Raw genomic sequence first — 21,302 nt, forward strand, 5'->3', positions numbered from 1 at the left:
TCATTTTATCGCTGTTCGTGTGGAAGTGAGCTCCGCCCATTTTAGCATGCTGTCGGGCCTCATTTTCGTTGGCTTTACAAGATTTGGCACTATCTCGACCTTCCCTCATGTGTTTCGTTTCACGGTGGTTTCACCTGAAGTGCAAAGGATACCTTTACTGGGGACTGAACATTTACCGTAATTACCTGATTCTAACGCGCACCCGATTTTCCAGGCAAGAAACCGAAAAAACTTGCACCTCCGATTGTAACGCGCAAGGAACTTTGTGAGCAAGAAAAACGAATGCTAGAGAAACGGGCGATTTATTTCCCGAAGTAATCTTACTCATCTCACACCTCGTCGCTCTCCGAGAGCTCCTTGTCGCCTTCCGCTGACCGCAACATCTCGTCATCGGTGCCGTCAAGCGCGTTAGCGATGCCACACTTCTGAACGAGCGTTCAACCATGTTCGATGGGATCGTGGCCCACGCCTCGCACGCCCATCCCGCGAGCTTCTCCAGAGCCGTACGCTTCAGCCAACCACACGTGAATGCGTGGGAGCCGCTCGTGAGCCGTGGAAGCGGCGCACCTTCATTGCCGCTGCTGCCATTGCTGTTATCAAGCGCGCAAGTGGAATAATTTGACGATTTATGTGAACGCCCATAGAAAAGCCTAGGCGCCTAGATCCGAAAAATTGTTGCTAAAAGCTTTGGCGCCATCTTGAGATGGCGATGGCGATGGGTGGAACAAAATTTGAGCTGTTTCGCCAGTTTCGGTTTCGTATCCGATTCTAACGCGCATGCGATTTTTCGGCCTATTTTTCCGGAAAAAAGGTGCGCGGTAGAATCGGGTAATTACGGTAGTTGCTGGACAGCGTGGGGGCTTTTGTTGGTCGCAGGCAAGGGAGAAACTCTCAGTGCGTGAAGCAAGGGTGTCGCAGTGTAGAAGGGTGCTGTTCTGACCCCGTCCCGTGTTCTTCTCGCGTGTGCAGGCGGGAGCAGCAGCAGCAAGGGGAACGACCCGTTCCGCTTTGAGGGGGACGGGCTGCCCTTCCGGGCCAAGCTGATTGGCAGCCAGGCCGTGCCAGAGGCCCGCGGCGACCGCATGTGCCAGGACGCCCTCACCCGCCTCAAGGTGGGGGGCTCCTCAGTCGATGACAGAGGGCGCCAGAGTGCCGCGAGTCTGGGTCAAACTGTGGTCGGTCGCTCAGCCAGCCCTGTTACAGCCACAAAAAACCTTTTTTGCGCAGAAAAGAAAAATGAAAAAAAAAATGTTAAGAAAAAAACGAATTTTCCGCTACAGGGGCGTACTGTGGGCAGCAGTAGCATATTATGAGCCAGCTATATGGACATTTCCATCAGTATCTTAACTGCACATTCGCATCCAAGTAATAAAATCAAACAAAATGGGAGGACACACTACGATCACCCAATTATGCTTCTTACCCCTGCAATGCCCAAACAATGAAAACAATAGATAAAAATTCTAATTCTTTATTGCATTATAGTTTGTGACTCAAACAATAAAGAAAGGCGAAGAAAAATTTTTTTCTCCAAGGGTTATAAAATTACCTAATATATCATAGATGCATAAAAAGTAAGCATATATATATATGTATACGTACATATATAATGTAGGTATGTAATGTTGCATATACCCATTTACATGTAGATTTATGTATACCTACGTATAAAGTAGGTATACAATGTATCATATACTTGGTAAAAAAATTGTATCATACACCTATTGAAAGTAGGTGTAGACCCGCCTTGGGCGCTTACAATGGAGGAAACTGTATTTGGGACTCGATGTGGCCAGTCATCAAGCTATAGTTTTTTGTAAAACGCTTCGGAGGTATCGGAAATGATACAGTGGGCATTTCCTGGTGGTCTTAAGGCCCAGGTGCGAGTAAAAAAAAAATCCGAAAGATGGTGTATTTTATATGATGCTTTAGGCATTACAGAATTAATTGTGGCTTAGTTCAGCGGCCACCAATTGCACGAACAAGGTTCTGTGACATCATAGAGAAATTGTTGGAAATTAGCTGGGGAGCCGCCACTGCTTCATAAGTTTTCTTTGATGTCTCCAATATTTCTTTGAAGTTTGCGGTGAAATTGGGATATTAGTCTCATCGGGACAAAGTAGTCTTTGTAATTAAGCAAACTTTAATTTTATTCTCATGGCGCCTTTAAAAGGAGGGTGCCTTTGAGTGCGGTGCCAGGGTTGCTCGAAGTGGCCGATGACCGGCAGTGCTGTGGCCGTGTGCAGATGGCCGTGCGTGCGTCGGGAGAGCACAAGCAGCGGGTCCAGCTGACGGTCTCCCTCCAGGGCATCAAGATGCGTGACGACAAGTCCGGGGTGAGAGTCCGGCGCATCTGGACTAGCGAAGCTGACTAGCGAGTGGCAGCGTTTCACCAAAGTGATCGCCGTACCCGCCGCGGTGGCTCAGTGGCTAAAGTGTTGCGCTGCTCAGCACGGGTTCGATTCCCGGCCGCGGCGGCCGCTTTTCTGATGGAGGCGAAAAGCAAAAACGCCCGTGTGTACGCGATCTCGGCGCACGTTAAAGATCCCCAGGTGGTCAAAATTAATCCGGAGCCCTCCACTACGGCGCGCCTCGTCGCCTGCGTTGCGTCGGCGCGTTAAACCCTACAATCAATAAATCAAAGTGATCGCCGTATTGGTGGCAATGTCTGCGAATGTATTGCACCAAGGCATACAGTATAGATCAATGTATACAGTTAAACCTGGATATAACGAAATTGACAAAAATTCGCAATTTTTCGTTACATGTAGGTTTCAGGCTATGGCTTGCATAAATGAAGCTGAAATGAAAAGAAAATGCCAGACATCAGTGAGGGTGAACTCGCTCTTCAAAGGATTTATTTCGCAGTTAAAAACTGCGTGTGTGAGCCTGCTGCTTTCGCACCAGCTTAGGCATTCCAAAAAAGCAAGGTACCTCCGTATTAATTAAGAAACATAAGTATCATTTTTTTCCTTTTGACACTTTTCGGTGCCTTAACCCGTTTTAGGGACCAAGCTTATGCTTAAAGGGCGCCTTTTCGCGAACTTGATGCTCTTTGCCGCATGCAAAATTGTTGAGAAGGTGCTAACTGGGACACTGTACTGGGCGGCGACGTTCTTTTTTCTCGCCGGGGGAGACGGCATTTAAAATTACGAGCTTGTCTTGAAAAGACAAAACTTTTCATTTTCTGGCAGCAGTACTCGTCACCAACGAGCCGATACCACAGATAGCGGTGGAAACGCGCGACTACACGCCGACCAGCAGGCCTAGCACCTAACCGACACCACGCTAACACGTGGGAAGGCATGGTAGTTTGCAGTGCGAGCGAAGTTCACTAGATTAGCGCATTTCTCCGTACGATATTTCAGTGCAAGTGCAAAAAACAGTGGCTCGCCAGCGTAGCGAATTCATTACATCATCCAGGTTAACCGTCGCAACTCCTTCGTGACATAGAGGCCGCAAATACACGGGCTTCTTTAGGGGTGGCAACGGGGAATTGAAAAACTTGGTTAAATCCAGGAATTCGTTTCGTAGAGGTTTGTTACATCCAAGTCTGACTGTATATGGTATGGGTCAGTACACGGAATACAGGTCAATAGGTACAAGTCAATGTATGCATGGTATGGATCAATTAACGTACGGCACAGGTCAATAGATGTGGTAACTTAGAACTTGCTGTCGAACTAGTTGGTTCATGATTCGAAAAAGAATTGAGCCCAAACAGATCAACAGAAGACACAGAAAGACCAGACTGGACTGGCACTAGTCCTGTCTCGTCTTGTTGTGTTTTCTGTCAATTTGTTTGTGCTCAATGCTTTTCCAATAGGCACGGGTCTATGTACAGCATGGGTAAATACATACAATACAGGTCAATAGGTACGGGTCAATATATATATGTTACAGGTCAATGCATACGGTACAGGTCAACAGGTACACGTCAGTAAATGTCGCTGCCCAATATATAAGTATATAATGTGTATGTTATGCTTCGTGTAGTACTTGCATCGTCAATATATTTGTGTGGCTTGCAGAATGCAGCCATGTGCTGTTAAACCTTGATACATAGACGTCCTACCTTTGGTCAAAAACATCATCGAGGGCCCTATTCTCAACTGCACAAATTCCCGGGAAATCTGGGAATTTGCCGGAAGTCTTTTCTGATTGGCTTTCAGTTTTGGTCACGTGCTTCCGCTTGACAAAGTGGTTGTGTGTGCTGTCGTCGTTTTGACGTTTCATGACGTTTACTGTCAACAGTTCTACCGTTTGCCTTATTTCTTCTCCCTACGTGAAGTGCACAATTCTTGGCCTGCAATGAAAAACCAGAATAACTGCACCGGACGTGACAACGTAAGCCTGTCTTTGCTATTCAACAACGATGTTACTTGTAATACTCGTCCTCACTGTGATTGGCTGATAAGGCGTGACATAATTTAAACAGTTGGTGGGACCGACACGTCACACTTTGGCAACTTCAGCCTGTGTAAAAGTGAAGTAATATTACGTAACAGCTTGAAAAAAGCGGGTGCTTTTGTCGTGAAATGGGGCAAAAAATTGCCCCTGCTTTCGGCACGGTGAAATGTGCGGCAATTTGCAGCAGGCGCAGTTTCGCATGCGCGCTGTATAAAGCATGTTTCCTACCGAAACAAATTATCATTTCAACTGCTTCCAAGTCAGCGATGACAGAGCATACAAATAATGTGCAGTATTGTGCTTTTCTGTTTGGCAATAAAATAAAAATTATTTGTTTGGCTTAACTGCAACATGAGAGGGCAGTACAAGCCTCTCCATGACAAAAAGAACCCAATGCATAGCATTTATCCACACTCCTCCTAGTAAGCTGCTGGGTCACATGATCGAACCCAAGAGAAAAATAATAAAGAAAAGTGACTATTTTGTTCATTACAGCGCTGATTGAAGTTGAGCTTCACGAATAAGTGAATCGGTGACATCGGTACGCTCCGCGGTTATCAGGTGTAGCGCTTCGCTGCTCTTATGTGTCACACAAGCGATAGTCACAGCTGTCTTTTTTTGTGATCACGCCATCAACTTGTAACATAGCAGCAGACGATGGCGTGGCGGCGGTGGCGGCCGGGAAGGTGATAATGCAACCAAGCTTGCATTGAAGCAGAGAGCCCAACTATGTTACTAAAAGCGATTGAAATAAATAAATAGATAAGGCAAAAAATTGTGTGGTGTTCTTTAGCTCGACATGCGCCTTTCGCTCGCTATTGGATCAACGTTACTCGATCGCCTTGTGGTGTTGACGCCAATTTTGACCTCCAGAAATGTGTTTCTCTTGCTAGCCTCAGCTACCATCTAAATTTTTATAACACATGCCAAGGATTTTTATATCTTTTATGCACAATATTTGATACCTTGGGTTGTGATCTTTATGAGTGAAGCGTCAAATTACACTGCTATACGTGCATCACATCACTGATTGCTTACGTTGTGCTTACGCAAAAAACATGGCGAATTTCCCAGAAATTTGTGCAGTCGAGAATAGGGCCCCAAATAGCAAATTTTTTTAGGTAAAGGTTCATGCATTTCAGCAGCACAGCTAACGTCATGGGTGGCTTGAACAGCCCTGGCCGTGGTCAGCAACGGAGGGGATGAAATTGCCCCAAGAAACTCTTAATTAACTAATCAGACTCAAGCTGCGTTGGGTACGAAATTCACGATAAAAACACTTTGTGTATGGCAGACAATGGCAGTGCTTTGGCAAGGCTGATGCCACGTTTCAGGTTTTCGTTTTGTTTTGTTTTTTCAGAGTGCTCGTAAGCTTGTTTCGAGTGCTGTTCATTGGCAACGTTTTTTGTTAAAGGGTGTGTGCAAATGATAGTCTGTCAGCACTCATCCTCTTATTTACCCTGTAACATAACATGAATAAGTGATAAGTATTCAGAGCAAAGTTTGCGGGCAATATGGAAATTTCGCCCAAAGTTCAGCTTCAGCAAAGTGTGTGGCATGTCATTATTGTGCGGACCATTACAGCCAAAAAAAGAGCTCCAAAAGCCAAAAGCCATTGCTCCAAAAAAAAGATTGAAGTTTTGCTGTTCTGTCTGAGGCACGTCGTAATCATATCTTCGTAGCGAAGCACGCTTGCTGTTCAAGGGCGGATGTCAGAAATAAGAGCATTGAAGAGGATGAGATAATGGGCTTCTGCTTGCACAAGTGAGGAGGGGAGATTCTTAGAACCTCGCAGCTATCTCTATCAGTGATGAACTTGGCAGATATGCCTTTCCATACTGCAATGTAGTTTCCAACTTCATTTTTTTTTTCCTGACCTAAAGAAAGAATTGTCGCGCCTTCAGCGCACAATTAAAAAAAAAACGTTTGATAACCACTGGTACATACGATTGTTATCTGACCGAATTGCGACATAATTGTGTGCTACTGATTTTTTATGAAGATTGAAAGGATGCGTTGAGCATAAATTGTGTGGGATATAGTATGTTGTTTGATGGCAGGTGCAGCATTTGGGTGAGAGCTATACATGCATGGGTGTGTTACGTGCGTGAAAATACGGTACTTCAGCTTGTCAAATGGCTCTTGATTGTACATATAATGCGCGTGGACTTATTAAATTGAAAGTTTGGTAAAAAAATTGCGAAAAAAAATAGACATGGAATTGGGAAATCAAAGAAACATTCGTGATATTGTCAATTTCAATAAATAGGGGTTGATTATATCAAAATTTGAATGCGTGCTGAGAGAGTGGGGATTATTTAAAAGATGACCGTCCTCCGAGCAGTGGTCCCACGTTTTTTTGAAATCAGCCGTGCATGTATTCGTGCTCCTGTGCGATGGGTTGAAGAAGAAACAGTGTGAATTTGGCCCTTCACTGGCACGCATCTTGTAGTGTGAGTGAGCGAATGCCTGAGGCTGGCAATACCTCTGACAAGTGATGCTTCTGGTGTTTAGGTTCCTTTGCCGAGTGCCTCGGTCTCATAGGAGGCCCGGACAGAATCTCTGTTTGAGGTAAGCACCCGTTTTTCCCCATTGTGTGCAGGAGCTGGTGTTTCACCACCCCGTGCACCGCATCTCGTTCATCTCACAAGACGCCAGCGACGCCCGGGCCTTTGGCTACGTCTGCATGACACAGGACGGCTGCCACCGCTTCGTCGCCATCAAGACCGAGAAGGCGGTCAGTGTGCGGGGGAGGAAAAAAAAAAGACTGTGGTTGATTCCTGTGTCATAGGAATCGGTAAAACACGAAAGTGACATGTGCAGCGAAATCTGCAGCTGAGCATGATTTGCGTGTCGGCGGCTGTCTTGCGGGTGTGCTTGGCAAGCGACTTCCTGCTGGCGGGTCACTTCGGCAAAGGTGTACTGGCGTCATTTTCGTGACGGATATGACCTCAGTGAAATCTTGGGGTATCCCGGCATAAAACACTTTCGTGTTAAAATACAAAAACCGGAAACGAACAACCTTAAGTATAACGCACTCTTGAGTACCAAAGGTTGCTCCCTGCAAGAAGACCGTGTGTGCAGGGGTGCACCCTTTACAGGCCGCTTGCTTCGTTGTACTGGCGTCACTTCCGTGACAGATATGACACCAGGGAGACCTTCGTGTATCTAGGAATAAAACACTTTCGTGCTAAAAAATGGGGAAGGGGGGGATTTCTTCGGCGCTACTTCATGGGTGGCTTCCAGGAGTGCGGCACTATCGCACACCGCTACTCAAAGTCAAGCCACGCTAAGGGACCTTTTTCCAGTACCGGTTTTCCTACCGGCTGACCCGGCAAACTAAACAATCGGGGCAGGAAAGATACCGCTGTCAAAAAAAGTTGTGCACAAAACATCCTCCTAACCCCCACTCAGTCATCGCCATGGACGAGACACTCTGCAATGGGCAAACCACCGTTTTCTTTACTTTTCTTCGTCTTTCCGACCCCATCCCTGGTAGCCATGTGCACGCAGCATGGGCAGCCTTCTTTTCCTTTGTAAGCTTTTCCCCCTTTTTTTGTGGCCTCTTTTGTGTGTGAGTGCATGTACGAACTCGCTGCAGGCTGTCGATAAAGCAGAGGTTGAACAGTGCAGTGCCGAAGAGTAGTAGCTGCTCCCAAAGCTGTGAAATTATGGCAGGTGAGAGTGCGTCCGGCCTTTATATTGCCTGGGGCACCCTGACAGAACGGCGGATTGGCAGCAAGCACACGCACAGATCGCTACTGGGAAAAGGTTAGTTTTGGACTACGTTAGAGTTTTCTGTGTGCGTAACAAAATGTCAGGAAACGGTCATGGCATGAAATGCGGGATGTGCTTGCAAATGTGTGTACATCCCGTAAACTGCATAGAAGGCGATGGGTGCCGTAAGCTTGTTGACAGTCATCTTGTCTGAGCCGCACAAAAGGGAAAATGCGAACATTTAGCCGAGCTATACCCCCCCTCCTCGCCTTACGCAATGCCTCCGGACCTTTAAGGCTTGAATAAATGAAATGAAACGAAGTGAAATTGGAAGCCAGTTACACAGTGTGTTTGCTGGTCAAGTGGCCTTGGGACCACTTCACAGAACAATGTGGTATGAGTAGCTGTGTAGCGGCTGCATGATGTCAGTGGAGCTGTCACTGGATCGGGGGAAACCCACACGCAGCGCTGGCTCAGTGACTATGGAACTGTCTTTTTTTTTAGTGATAGTTAATTAGGAAGTTTTGCACATTGCATAACACTCTCTCACATTCCCAATCTCTCACATTCACTTCACTGCATTGTGATCATTGAAATAAAGACAAAGAAATGGGCTTGGGCTGGCCATGTAGTGAGACGATGACAGGGTTCGCGAAGGAGGGAGGAGGAGTGAGAGGGGAGGCAAGGGAGGGACTCTGGCAGGTCCTGCAGGGCACCCGCTGAGCAGGCGACGGGGTTCCTCCGCTGTGCAGGCCTCGCAGCTGGTGGTGGCCTTGCGAGACCTGTTCCAGGTGGTGCTGGAGATGAAGCAGCACGAGATGCGGCTAGCACGGGAAGAGCAGCAGCAGCAGCTCCAGGCGTGGCAGATGCCCCCGGGATCCGACTTCTCCCTGCGTGGCGAGGCGCACGAGGTCATCACCCTCACCCCGCACCAGGACCCCGCCAACACCAAGGTGAGGGGCATGGCTGCAGGGGGACAGCCACTTGGAACACCTTTGAGGTTTTAAGACGCCTAAATCTCTTTTGTCGCTCTTAGATTTGATGAAGGTTCTTGTTCTAAGTTCAACAGGTATGTGGTCCATCCTTGAGCAGACATCCTTCGGATGTCCAACAATGTATGTCCTTCGTAAATCCACTGTTGGACATCCACCGTACGCCCATGAATGTATATTCAGGCAATGAGCATATCGTACAGTGGATGTGTATAGTAGACGTACGACCATGGCTGCAGGGGGACAGACGGACAGCCAGCACCACTTGGAACACCTTTGAGGTTATAAGATGTCTAAATCTCTTGTCGCTTTTAGATTTCGTGAAAGTTGTTGTTTTAAGTTCATTAGGTATGGGGTCCATCCTCAAGCAGACATCCTTCGGATGTCCGGCAGTTTATGTCCTAAATAAATCTGGTGTTGGACATCCATTGTACACCCATGAACGTATATCCAGACAATGAGTATATCATACAGTGGATGTGTACAGTAGATGTACGACCTCGTCGTAGATGTTGCGTCGTCCGTTCGTGGAAATCGCATGAATGTTTTTGGGACGTGTTTGATCCTCAAAATCTTGAAATTTTGTGCTCAAGTAAAGGTTGGGCAGAGTTCACCAAGCGTTGCGGCTACGTTGTTTTGGAAGCACGAACCATTGTTGGGAATGAAGTGGTGAGCGGGAAAATGCGATAAAAACGACGCAACTTGGCTGTTTTCTGTGAAGCAGTCTTTCTTTATGGCGCACCAGCATTCAGCATGACCGGAGGTTTGTGTGTGAATCTGTCGTGGTGATGCAAGCTTGCGTAGATATTTTAGGAACTGCATGAAACCTTGCACCAGGTAGGTTTAAGAGGAGACGCACAGTGAAAAAGCGTGCCAAAACATTAACTTCCCATAATACCTTCATTCATAGTCTGCACACTCCTAAAGAAGATACTTGCAAAATATTACAGTTCTATGCGTACGCATTCAGCTCACGCCACAATATCCCCGAAATAGCCATATTCGCCTGGGCTTATATAAACTTCTGTCATTGTTTCCTCAAAGCCAACTTTTTTTTGCCATGGAACCAACCGTCCCCCAAAGCAGTCTTGAGGCGCACTAGTCGGGTGAACAGAATTTTTGCTGCATTCAAAAGCTCGTCAGTTGGATAGAGCAATAAAGCTGTGAACATGTAGCGTCAGTCGGCACCAATGTAGACTATTCTGTACTACAGTGGAATCTCGCTGATACGAATTCGGTTGATACGAATTTCGTTGTGATACGAATTTTCGAAATTCCCCGGCCAAAATGCATTGTGTGCAATGTAAAAAAATTCGGATGATCCGTATGCATTTATCTCTCCGTTGCGGGTGATACGAACGCGTGAGCAGAGGCTGCGGCGTGGACGGGAGGCGGGAGTGTTGGTGCGGCCGTGCGGCCTTGGTTGTGCGCGGGCACAAAAGCATTAGTCTTCCCCCGTTGACGGTAAACCTCCTCGTGGGGAGGCGCTGTTCCGAACGAACCGAACGTGCCCTCTCGACGCCTGTTCTTTCTCTTTCTCCCTCCCTTCTTTTATCTCCCGCTGCAATCTCTTCTCTCTGTACCTTTCGTTTCCGCTGGCTGCAGCTCGGGTGCCTCTAGCTTCCTTTTTTTTTTTGTATTATACTTGAATAAACCGCGGCAATCAAGCGTTCCCTCATTTCTGACGGCGATTACCCTCGCCATTTTGCTTTCTCCGCATTCCTCGCTTCCGTCTATGCCCCGCGCTCGACCTATCCTGTTGTCGCCTTGCCTGCGCCACTTGCACTTCGATTATGTTGAAGCGTGAACCGTATGGAGCGTTTTATGCTCACGAAAACACGCCGCACACGCCGCAGGCGCGCTGACGCCGCCGCGAATACCACCCGTATACTGCGCGCGGGGGCAACATGGCGGCGTCACCGGCCGCGAAGTGGTGCGGGTAGCTCGACCGACCGCTTCTGATCGCTCTTTATGATGCCACTTAAGAAACAAATGAAGTCGCTTGTACAGTAAAGGAGCTGATAATGTGGGCGAAAACGACACTACAAAGCATTGTCGGCGCGGTTAGGGAAAGCGCCGATCAAATATCCGCAACCGTGGTAAGCCTAAACATCTCCGGCGGGGCCAGCGGGCTGTCTGGAGCGCTTTCAAACTGCCGCCCTGCCGCCGTGAAAAGCGCGGCTCCCCAATGGAGCACCCCCACTGCCGCGCGCGTCGCGCATCATTTTCCGAGCGAGGTAGAATCTGACGCTGGGGCGAAATCGTCGACGCAGGCGTAAAAATAACGCACGCGCAACGCCGACGCGCACGAATTGCATGCGCTTCACGCTTGAGTTCGTGTTCGTGCGTCGCGTCGGCGATGAGCGCGCGTTCTTTTGACGCCCGTGTCGACGATTTCGCCCCTGTGGCAGATTCTACCTCGCTCGGAAAATGATGCGCGGCAGTGGGAGGAGCGTGCCGACTTGCGCCAATGGGGAGGCGCGCTCTTCACGACGGCAGTTTGAAAGCGCGCGCAGCAGCTGGCTGGGCCACCTCCGCGGCGGATATTTGGCGCGGATGATATTTTATAGTGCAGTTTTCTCCAACACTGTCAGCTCCTTTTTACCGCATGAGCAATTTAGTTTACATCGTGAGCTGCATTTTAACAAAAGGTTAGAAGCGGTCGCTGAAGCTACCTGCACCTCTTCACGGCAAGGGCCGGCGCCATGTTGCCGCCGCCTGCCGCATGCGCGGCGCATTTCCATTTTTTCTCGTTTTCTGATGATACGAATTTCCGGGTGATACGAATTTTTTTGCCGCCCCTTGAGATTCGTATGACCGAGATTCCACTGTATTTCACCAGAACATAACTGCTTTCTAACATCAAGCTTTATACCGCAATGAATGGTGTGACATTGCTCTCTTTGGTTCCTACAGGACACAAGTTCTGGAAAGTAAGCAGTCATTCAGTGCGTAGCTAATACTGAATGAATTGGGCGGAGCAGTGTGGCATAACTTAGAATTTATGCCGTGTTAATAAAAACCGACTGCACATTTGTTGTCGGCACGCTAAACAGGCCACACTGGGTGAAAACTTTGTGCTAAGAGCATATTAATGACCGGAGTCTCCCTTAAACGGGCCGTGAACACAAAATACAAGTTTGGGTCTTCAGAAAGACTGCATTGTCCTAATAACATTAAAACCGATTTTGTCACAAAGTTCAAACAAATATTGGAGATGTTAAGGAAGACAGATGCAGCAGTGGCGACTTCCGAGCCACCTTCCGGTGATTTCTCTACAACATCACAAAGTCTTGTGTGTGTGGTTGGTGGCCACCAAGCTAAGCTACTGCCAGGAAACACGACTGGGCAGTTGCGGGCCTCCTCAACTCACCAGTCCTGGGTAGTCGGTGGGCAGTCCAACGACTTCGTTCAGACCCCAAAGTCCAGTAGGAATACGTGGGAAGATCGAGCGCCGGATCGCATTCCCTGGTAGCTCACGGACGGTCTGAGACTGATAACTGAGGAGGCCCTGCAGTGGTGCCTGTAGTTCCGTTTCATCATATCACTTGAATGCTAGCGTGCAGCTATAACTGTACTTTTAGTGGTGGCCCAGAATGCAGCACTCCTGCCCACGACACGTCACTGTGGCACAAAACGAGCACTTTAGGCACTTGTCTTGTCGTCATAGCTCGCTCGCTGGACCCAAGTAGAGCAACAGGGTGTTCCGTCAGCACTGTCGTCGGGGCATACCCCAGAGGCTTCCAAAGCCAAGCGGTTTATATAGTCATAAGCGTTCGAAACTCGTGAACCGCTGGCGCTTGTCCTACATCTCCCCGTTGTTTAGCGCAAAGAAAACTAGGCACATATGAGGCAAAATATACGCAAATAACCGGCAGCGCCCTCGTTCATTTAGTTAGGAACGCTCGTTGGGTTGCTTTTTACGATAGTAAGCGAGAAAAGCGGCCGCACAAGAAGAAAACGGCGCGTTTGAAATGATGCAGAAAGGCTGCAGCCGTGGAAGGAAAAAATGTTGCGCTTGAAATGATGCACGAAGGCTCCAGCCACGCAAGAAAAAAAAAAGCGCATTCTAAATGACGCAGAAGGGCTCCAGCATATGAAATTAAAGCTAGCACAAAAAGAACAGAACTCCCGCTGGCCCAGTTTCACGCAGGGGCGCGCGAGCACTGCGAAGGCGGGAAATTTGAGTTGCATGGGGTGGTAGCAGTGAGCGGATAATGGCACCACAGCCCATTGTGGCAAATCACTGCTCTGCACTTCCGGCAGCTTTCACATTGAGTGGAAGGGGTTTAATTTTTTTCATTACTTGCTATTGTTTTTTGCTGTTGTTTAAAAAGCGTGTTTCTTGGCTGGAATGGGGCTGAGAGAGCTACCAAAGGCTGGTTCTGAATTGAACTAGGCTGTATTTTGTGTTCATGGCCCGTTTAGGTGCATGCCGACAGCACTGTTCTGAACGGTGACTGCACTGTTTGCTGGTAGTTTCGTCACCGCTTGATGACGATAGATGTGCCCGCTGCGTAGTGTGCCTCCTTAGAATGCCTGTTGTTCCCTCGCATGTGTGTGTGTGCATGTCTCCCCCCCGCACCCTTGGAAACCCCCAGCCCAGCACCGAGCTCACACCCACGGTCGACGACCTGCTCGACTTGCAGTCCGAGCTTGACTCCCTGCAGGAGGTGAGTGAAGGCCTCCACTTTGTCCGAACACCGTCGACCCTCCGCCTTACGGAACTCAGTCTCACGAATTTCTCTAATTATAACGCTCAACTTTATGTTCCCCCCCCCTGTACTCGCACACTGGCTTAGTGTTGCTTAGATTTTATGATGTTTTTGGTTTAACAAATTAATTTCCGCGTCCTGGAAGACCGGTCTCACAAATATCACAAAGTGACGAGCAAATCTAGGATTTTTCCCCTGCAATTGTGCTTTGACTCGGTGTTTTGTAGATTTTACAAATGTTCTTGATTTTTCACGAAATAACTCCAGAGTCTTGGTGACTTTGTTAAATCAAGGTCGGACTGTAGCATGAAAATTGCTGAAAAATGAGGGAGTATTAAAATGTGGGCAGCGCCACATCGAATAGTTTTTTCGTCTTTATGTATTTATACACAGTACTTCTTAGGACCTTATTAGAGGGTATTACATAAAGCGGTTACATGTGCAAAGCACACACATATTGTATTAGCGTAATGAGAAGGAAAAAAAAGAAAAAAAAAAGAAAATTCAAACTGGAAATGCAAATAAGTACGCATACTAAGCTCTAAAACTATAACAGTGCAAAATTCATTTGGTGGTAACAGTGAAAGAATAGACGAGGGTATAAAACAAGTGTTTCAAATTCTGACGAGGACGCGATTACAGCCTATCGGAACAATTCTTTTGTGCTGGCTTCACAGCCTTCTCCCAGTGTCGTCCACTTGTGCAATGGACTTGGGTATTAGCTGTAGATGAGGCTGGGATTGTTTACACAGCTAGGCAACGCTTAGAGATGGAAGGAGATGAACGAAGCACAGAACGACTGTATTGTTTGTTTATCCCTTCCGGTGCAACATTGTCAGATTCGACTTTCGTGCACGCCAGACGGCCAATTTGTTTGAATGTGTGTGTGACTGCCTGCATGATTGTGCACGTATAACTGGGGCAGTGTTCTCTCAAAGGGGTCCCTTCTTCCAAACTGCCCTTTTTCGAGAGTGCCAGAACATATGTTATTGTTGAAGGAGCAACCCAAATGTGAAAGCCTGTCTTAAGGGGGGACACTGGTCTTTAAACAGTTTCTTTAAATTGTTGAGTAAACTCTGCGAAACTTGTCAGTCTTGCTGCTTTTTTTCCACTGATTTCGAACATGCCATTATTTTTTGAGGAAGTCAATTAGTTACCAAGATGATTAGAGATAATTAGTCATTTTTGGAGGAAGAATAAACGAAACAGTGTTAGCCATAAAGCCGTTCACTTTATATTTTCCAATGCTATGAACCCTGGCAAGTGCAAGCCAGTTTTTTGGTGCATTGCTTGGAACTGATTTTGCAGCTCATTAAACCTTGGTGGCAACAGTGGCAAGGAACCATTTTTAGTGCCCATTTCAAACACCAAAGTGTAATGAGCTGTAAAATTAGTTCCAAGCGGTGTATCAAAAAATCGCTTCTCTTATTGCACTCACCAGGGTTCATAGTATTGGATTAAGGCCAACACTGTTTTGTCTATTCTTCACCCCAAAAATGACTATCTCTAATCATCTTGGTAGCTAATTGACTTACTCAAAAAATAATGGCATGTTTGAAATCAGTGGAAAAAAAGCAGCAAGACTGACAAGTTTTGCAGAGTTTAGTTAACAATTAAAAGAAACTTTTAACATAGGCGGTGACTGTTTTAGACGTAGGGGGTGAAATTTACAAGACAAGCACACACACAAAAAGAAACGAAACGATTGATTCACGGCACCAACACCATGCTTTGCTGTCGTTGCCAACAGCGTGCTTTGGGAGTAACCTTGCCCCTTCTACCATGCAGGGTATCATGCAGATGGAGACGACGATAGCTGCCGCAGCCACCCTTGCGGCAGACCCCTTCGACACGTCCTTCATCAGCAACCCCGCACAGGTGACCTTGGGGTGACCTTGGTGGCGGGAGGCAGAATCTCTCAATATGCACCAGTTGCCAAACTCCGCTTGAGAACTGGGGCCGCGCGAGCACCCGTTCTTTGTTGTTGAAGCTGAGCGGCTAGTGTATTTCGCATTGGCACCTAGCTGGGGACAAAAACATGACTCCGACAAACGTTTACTTAACAACTGAATAAAATAAAGCTTGCTTTCTGAATTAAAAAAAAAAACCTACCAAATTAGGCCTGTTTATGTGTGTTTCTGTGGTTTTTCTTTTGTGACTAAGGCAGCTGCCACAGGCGCTTGAATACCACTTTGACTTTCTGTCGACGGATGGCAGGCTATTCAACTTGCCCCCCCCCCCCCCCCCCCCCCCCCTTCTCAACAGTTCTTGATACACAGACCAGTTTTTGATACATGGGGCCTGTGGGGAGTTTTGCAACTGGTGCGTATTGAATTCTAGTAACTTGGTGTGGAGGCAGTTTTGAATATGTGGGGGTACGATTCTGCGGAGAGTGTTAGGTTATAGGAGATGGACAGACTGCTCGTTAGTGGACCTTTGTCAAGTTCTCCAGGGGTGCTGTGTATTAGTTCTGGTTGTGCGGTGTAGCATGGCTGAGTCTTTACAGCGGAAGCTGCTGTGTTGACTTCTCCCCCTCTGCGTTTGTGTAATCGAGAACTGGGATGTTTCGATTACGAGTGACGAGGTGGCAGGGTGGTGCAGTGAGCAGCCATTGTTTTGGAGGAACTTGTCAGGTCTTCAGATAATCTGGGATGAGTGAATCCGCACTGTCATCGTCATCTTTGTTGACACAGCCTTAAAGATACACCATAGCTGTGGTTCAACATAAGGTTGTTCCGTGCGCCGATTGAAGGAGGTGAAGAGTGCTTGTTACAGATGAAAGCGTGTGGGTCAGAATAGGGCAGCTGATGATCCAAGTATGGACGGTGTTGTCGAGTGGAGAACGAAAGAGACTTTTTGGCGAGCGCTGTACTGCACAAAGTTTGTTGTGTCAGAGCGTCAGTGTGGGCTAGTTCGTTACTGTCGTGGAACATTATTACTTAGTGCACCAGGGAGCAGAGCGCAAGGAGAACACGACAAGACAAGATCCAGCACTTGTCCTGCGTTGTTGTTCTGTCCCGTTCCCCTGTGCGTTAAGTAATAAGGGGAGTGGGGGTAACCTGGGAGTAATTTATTTATTTATTTATTTACCCTCGGGGCCGGACGGCATTACAGAGGGGAGTGGTTACAATTTTACAACACAAACACAATTGAAAAAGCAGTCAGTTACAATACAAAACGCAAATAAAGCAATCAATTTGTTATATAAAGATACATTCAGTCATATAAATTCAAGTAAATAAATAATTCAGGTAAATAACAGAAGCAGTCAGATATAATACAAACGCAAGTAAATCAGTTTGTTATATAAAGATAAATTCACCTTATTATACAATGTTAGGAAGGTCATCGTGGAAAAAATGGTTATCAGTAATCGATACAAGTTGTGCAGAGGGTGGTTCAAGTCTCGTGATGTACGAGCTATAAATGATTGCGCGAACGTTCTGGTAGGGCATGAATGGAGTCCTACTTTGTGAGCATGATCAATGCGATGGGAAAGATATGACGGAAAGAAAATTAATTTATTGCATAGCTCATTATGATGGTAAAAAGACTGCGAAGAAAAAAATACGGGGTCTGTTTATTAGACAGACTGTTTTGTCCCGGTAACGATGATACCAATGTTATCGCAAACTTCAATCAGATAACGGGGATACTGATGAAAACAGATGAAGCCATGGTGACGCCATGGATAGCCATTTTCCGGCGACTTTTCTTCGACGTCGCAGAATCTTGTTTGTGCGATTAACGGCCGCCACATTAACCCACCGCCAAGGCATGTGACTGGGCAATTGTAGTGGGGCCTCTAGTTCCGCTTGGTAATATCACTTGAATGCTAGTGTGCACTTAACGCAACTAACTGTTTTTGATGGTGACCCATATTGCATCACTCCTGCCTATAATATGTCACTGCAACGTAAAATTTGGAAGTTTTTTCAATATCGCTTGCGTTTTCTCAGTTAAAAAGCCATCTTTCATGCCTGGAACGGAGCTCAGTGAGTTACTGAAGGCTGAAAGTTACTGAAGTTACTTTCATATCAAGCAAAAATTGTATTTTCTCTTCATGGACACTTCGTACGAAAGTGTTAATGGTTCATTTTACTTTGTTCTCTTTGCGTTCTTTATGTTCTTCTTCCTTCCTGTTCGCTCATGTGGTGGGTAACAAAACTGTTCCACAAAGTCCGTCCTGTGGAGATCATCGATGGACCGGGCCCCTCCCCCCGCCTCTCGCAGAAGCAGCCCATGGGGGTGCCGGGTGCCAGCCATGGCTTCTTCTCGGAGCCAGCGACCCCGGTGGGTCCGCCACCGCCTCTGCTGCCGCCGCCGCCTCCTCCCAGCGCACGTGGCTCACACTGCTCCCTCAACCCGGCCCTCGGGGTGAGGCGTCAAACAGGAACGCTCCTTCGAATGGACGCTCATAGTCCGACGAAAATGGCCTCTTGTATCCCAGGTTCACGGTATCAGGAGAAGGGAGGCGAGTGGGGTGCACTGATGGGCTTGTTGGTTCGTTTTAGCTTCAAAAAACAGCGCAGAAGACGGGGCAAAGCAAGAAACACGCAACACAGGCACTGACGAACAACTGGCCGTGTTTTGCTGCAGCAGGAAAATATACACGAACAAGCGAAGAAAGAAACGAAGAAAGTCGAAATAATATTTGACATAGAATGTGTCTTTGAGAGGTTTGTTATGGCGGCAACGTTATTTTCATCTGCCACGCGACTATGTAGCGACGAGTAGTCATGTCGGGTATGCCTGTGTGGTGTTTTTATTGCTTAGTCCCATCTTCTGCTCCGTTTTTTGAGGGTAAAAAGGCAAGAAGGTCACAGCGTAGACGCACAGCCTGTCATTAAGGGGAGACACTGCTCTTAAAACAGCTCCCTTTACTTGTTAAGCACACTCTGTAAAACCTGTCAGTCTGGCTGCTTTTCCCGCTGATTTCAAACATGCCATTATTTTTTGAGTAAGTCAATTAGTTGCCAGGGTAATGAGAGATGATTGGCCATTTTTGGAGTGAACAATAGACAAAACAGTGTGAGTCATAAAACTGTAATCTTTATATTTTCCCATGCTATGGAGCCGCGTGAGTGCAATAAGAAAACTTTTTTTTTATGCACCACTTGGAACTAATTTTGCAGCTCATTAAACTTTGGTGGCACCAGTGTTAAGGAACGATTTTGAGTGCCCATTTCAAACTCCAAAGTTCAATGGGCTGTAAAATTAGTTCCAAGCAATTCTCTTATTGCATTTACCAGGGCTCATAGGACGGAAAAATATGATTACAGTTTTATGCGCAACACTGTTTTGGCTATTGTTCTTCCAAAAATGTCTAATTATCGCCCATTATCTTGTCAACTAATTGACTTAAAAAATAGTGCCATATTTGAAATCAGTGGGAAAAAAGCAGCAAGGCTGGCAAGTTTCGCAGAGTGGGCTTAACAAGGAAAAAAAATTGTTTTAAAAGCCATGTCCCCCTTTAAGCGTGTCTCTCAGCCTAGCCTCGTCGTCAGGCCACTATGATAAGCGCGATGGTTCATTGCTTTTGCAATCTCAGCTGGTTTCTTGCCACAGTTGAGGACGCTGGTGTTCTCCGGCTTTTAGAAATTACATAGAAATTTAGAATTGTAAAAAAATGGGAAATTTTATTTTTAAATTATACAAATCTACGTTCTTTTTGCACCTGCCTTCTTAATTAACCCGCGACTGCCACTGGGCGCTCACGGTCGTTCAATCTCGGACAAACAGAAAAGGAAAGAGGACTGAAATGTCAGTGGCACAGGCTTGGCTCTGTGCTGTCTGTGATGCTGCCATGCATAGGTGTTTCTGATCAGTGAAGAGCGTGAATCGAGCACTGATGCCAGTGCCAAGCATTCTGGTTCGGAGCTCAAAGAAAGCAAGTTTGACTTAAAGGGGCCCTGAAAGGCATTTTGAGCACACTAAATGAACTAGCGCAACCGTTAGATTGGGTCGTCAACGTCCTCTGTGCCAAGTATTACTCTTTTACGCGCAGCGGAAAGCTCACACTTTTGTTGCAAAGTTTGTCCTTTTTTTTCTCACCATTTCCTTCGTGTTTTTGGACGCCGCCATCTTCACATGTCTACATCATCGATTCCCAGATGTTCGTCATGAGCTAGACATCCTGCTATTGGGCGGCTTTTTCACGCACTTCCGGCAAAGAGATGAGTCGTCTGCTCAGCGTCGGCTCGCCGGCTGATCTGCCAGCGGAGTGCCGGAGTGCTTGGGCATTTTACGACAAACGAAACAAGTGTAAAACAAACGCTTAACCGTTTGTATTGAATGCAACACGGCCATAACACGACATGGATATTCTCTTACCTGAGTACGTTCCATAAAGGAAGCGTTCAAGCCCCGTGGCACTTCTTTCGTGCAATCGCAGAGAACGCCCTGAGCCCCGGGTTTGACGCATACATTTTATTCAGCTTCAAAACAATCCAGAGATGCGTTTCTAACGAATACAACGTCACAACATGCGTTGAAAGTCTGAACCACGATTGACAGAGGATGGGTTGCCTCCTGCCCGTCGTAAATTCGGTACTCACCTCGCGCGCGGTTTGCGGGGACGAACAGCAAGTCACTTAACTCTGGCGCACAAGCCGATGGCTTTTAGCCACGCACACTGCACATACCCCATGCAAGGTTGAGTCGTACGTCGCTCGAGAAAGATTATCCAGGCCATAGGAAGAACTATCCACCCGCAGAAGCACAACGTCGCATTTCATCGCGAAACAAAGACGTCCACAACACACACACCATCGCCTCCTGTAATGCCAAACGCATCTCACACTTCCCAATGGGAGTGAGTGGCACGCCTGCAGTGCCCACATGTCGCGAGGTGGGGCCCCGAGCTGAACCGGGATCACGCAACCGTAACTGACTTCTGAAGCGGTTTGTGCCTTGTTGCCAAGGCAACCGATGTTTGAGATTGTCAAAGAAATGGCGCTCGCTCCAGCGCTAGAAAGCTCAGAGCCGCGGCGGAGAATGTTTTGCCAACGTTGCCGCTCTCCACCACGCGTCGCCCCAAGCTGAACTGGTCACATGATTGAAGCGTTTTGTGCACGGGTTCTGTATCGGTTCAAAATGTCTTTTTCATATGCCGCCGGCAGGAATTACCACCGCCGCAAAATAAGAACCGGCACCAGCGGGGCCACATCTGATACGGGCCTTTTTGGATAAACAGTGCGCGGTGCATCAAGGGAACGAGCGCACGACCCTCCCCGTGCGGCTGCGAGTTCGCCACCGATAAAAAGTAATGTGCCGCCAGCAACGTACACCGCGAAAGGGCAAGGCCAGGCCGCCGCATACATGCGGCCAGATTTTTCGTTCGCTTTTCCAGCCTTGAGCGGAGTGCGTGCGGTATTCATGGTGTCAACAAAGCTTGCCCGTAGCAGACGACAGTGGGCCTCTTCGATTTTCCACTTCTGGCTCCCCGCGGGCTGCCCGCGGGTAGTCC

At 47.3% G+C, this 21,302-nt stretch overlaps 1 protein-coding gene across 5 annotated transcripts in view; it reads left to right on the forward strand.

Moving 5' to 3' along the window:
* Positions 1-21,302, forward strand: part of LOC144162516 (protein disabled-like) — an 89,296-nt gene that overhangs the window by 45,636 nt on the left and 22,358 nt on the right. For 4 of the 5 annotated variants that reach the window (XM_077693078.1, XM_077693082.1, XM_077693077.1 and 1 more), the window contains 7 exons: positions 970-1,112; positions 2,247-2,336; positions 7,013-7,147; positions 8,880-9,080; positions 13,721-13,792; positions 15,623-15,712; positions 18,068-18,211. In XM_077693078.1, the coding sequence (XP_077549204.1) occupies positions 970-1,112; positions 2,247-2,336; positions 7,013-7,147; positions 8,880-9,080; positions 13,721-13,792; positions 15,623-15,712; positions 18,068-18,211 (875 nt within the window). The remainder of the gene's footprint in view (positions 1-969; positions 1,113-2,246; positions 2,337-7,012; positions 7,148-8,879; positions 9,081-13,720; positions 13,793-15,622; positions 15,713-18,067; positions 18,212-21,302) is intronic. The other variant, XM_077693080.1, reaches the window with a different exon arrangement.

The sequence above is a fragment of the Haemaphysalis longicornis genome, unplaced genomic scaffold (assembly GCF_048455015.1).
Source record: "Haemaphysalis longicornis isolate Haplotype H1 unplaced genomic scaffold, Haemaphysalis longicornis Haplotype H1 scaffold_12, whole genome shotgun sequence".
Classification (NCBI taxonomy): domain Eukaryota; kingdom Metazoa; phylum Arthropoda; class Arachnida; order Ixodida; family Ixodidae; genus Haemaphysalis; species Haemaphysalis longicornis.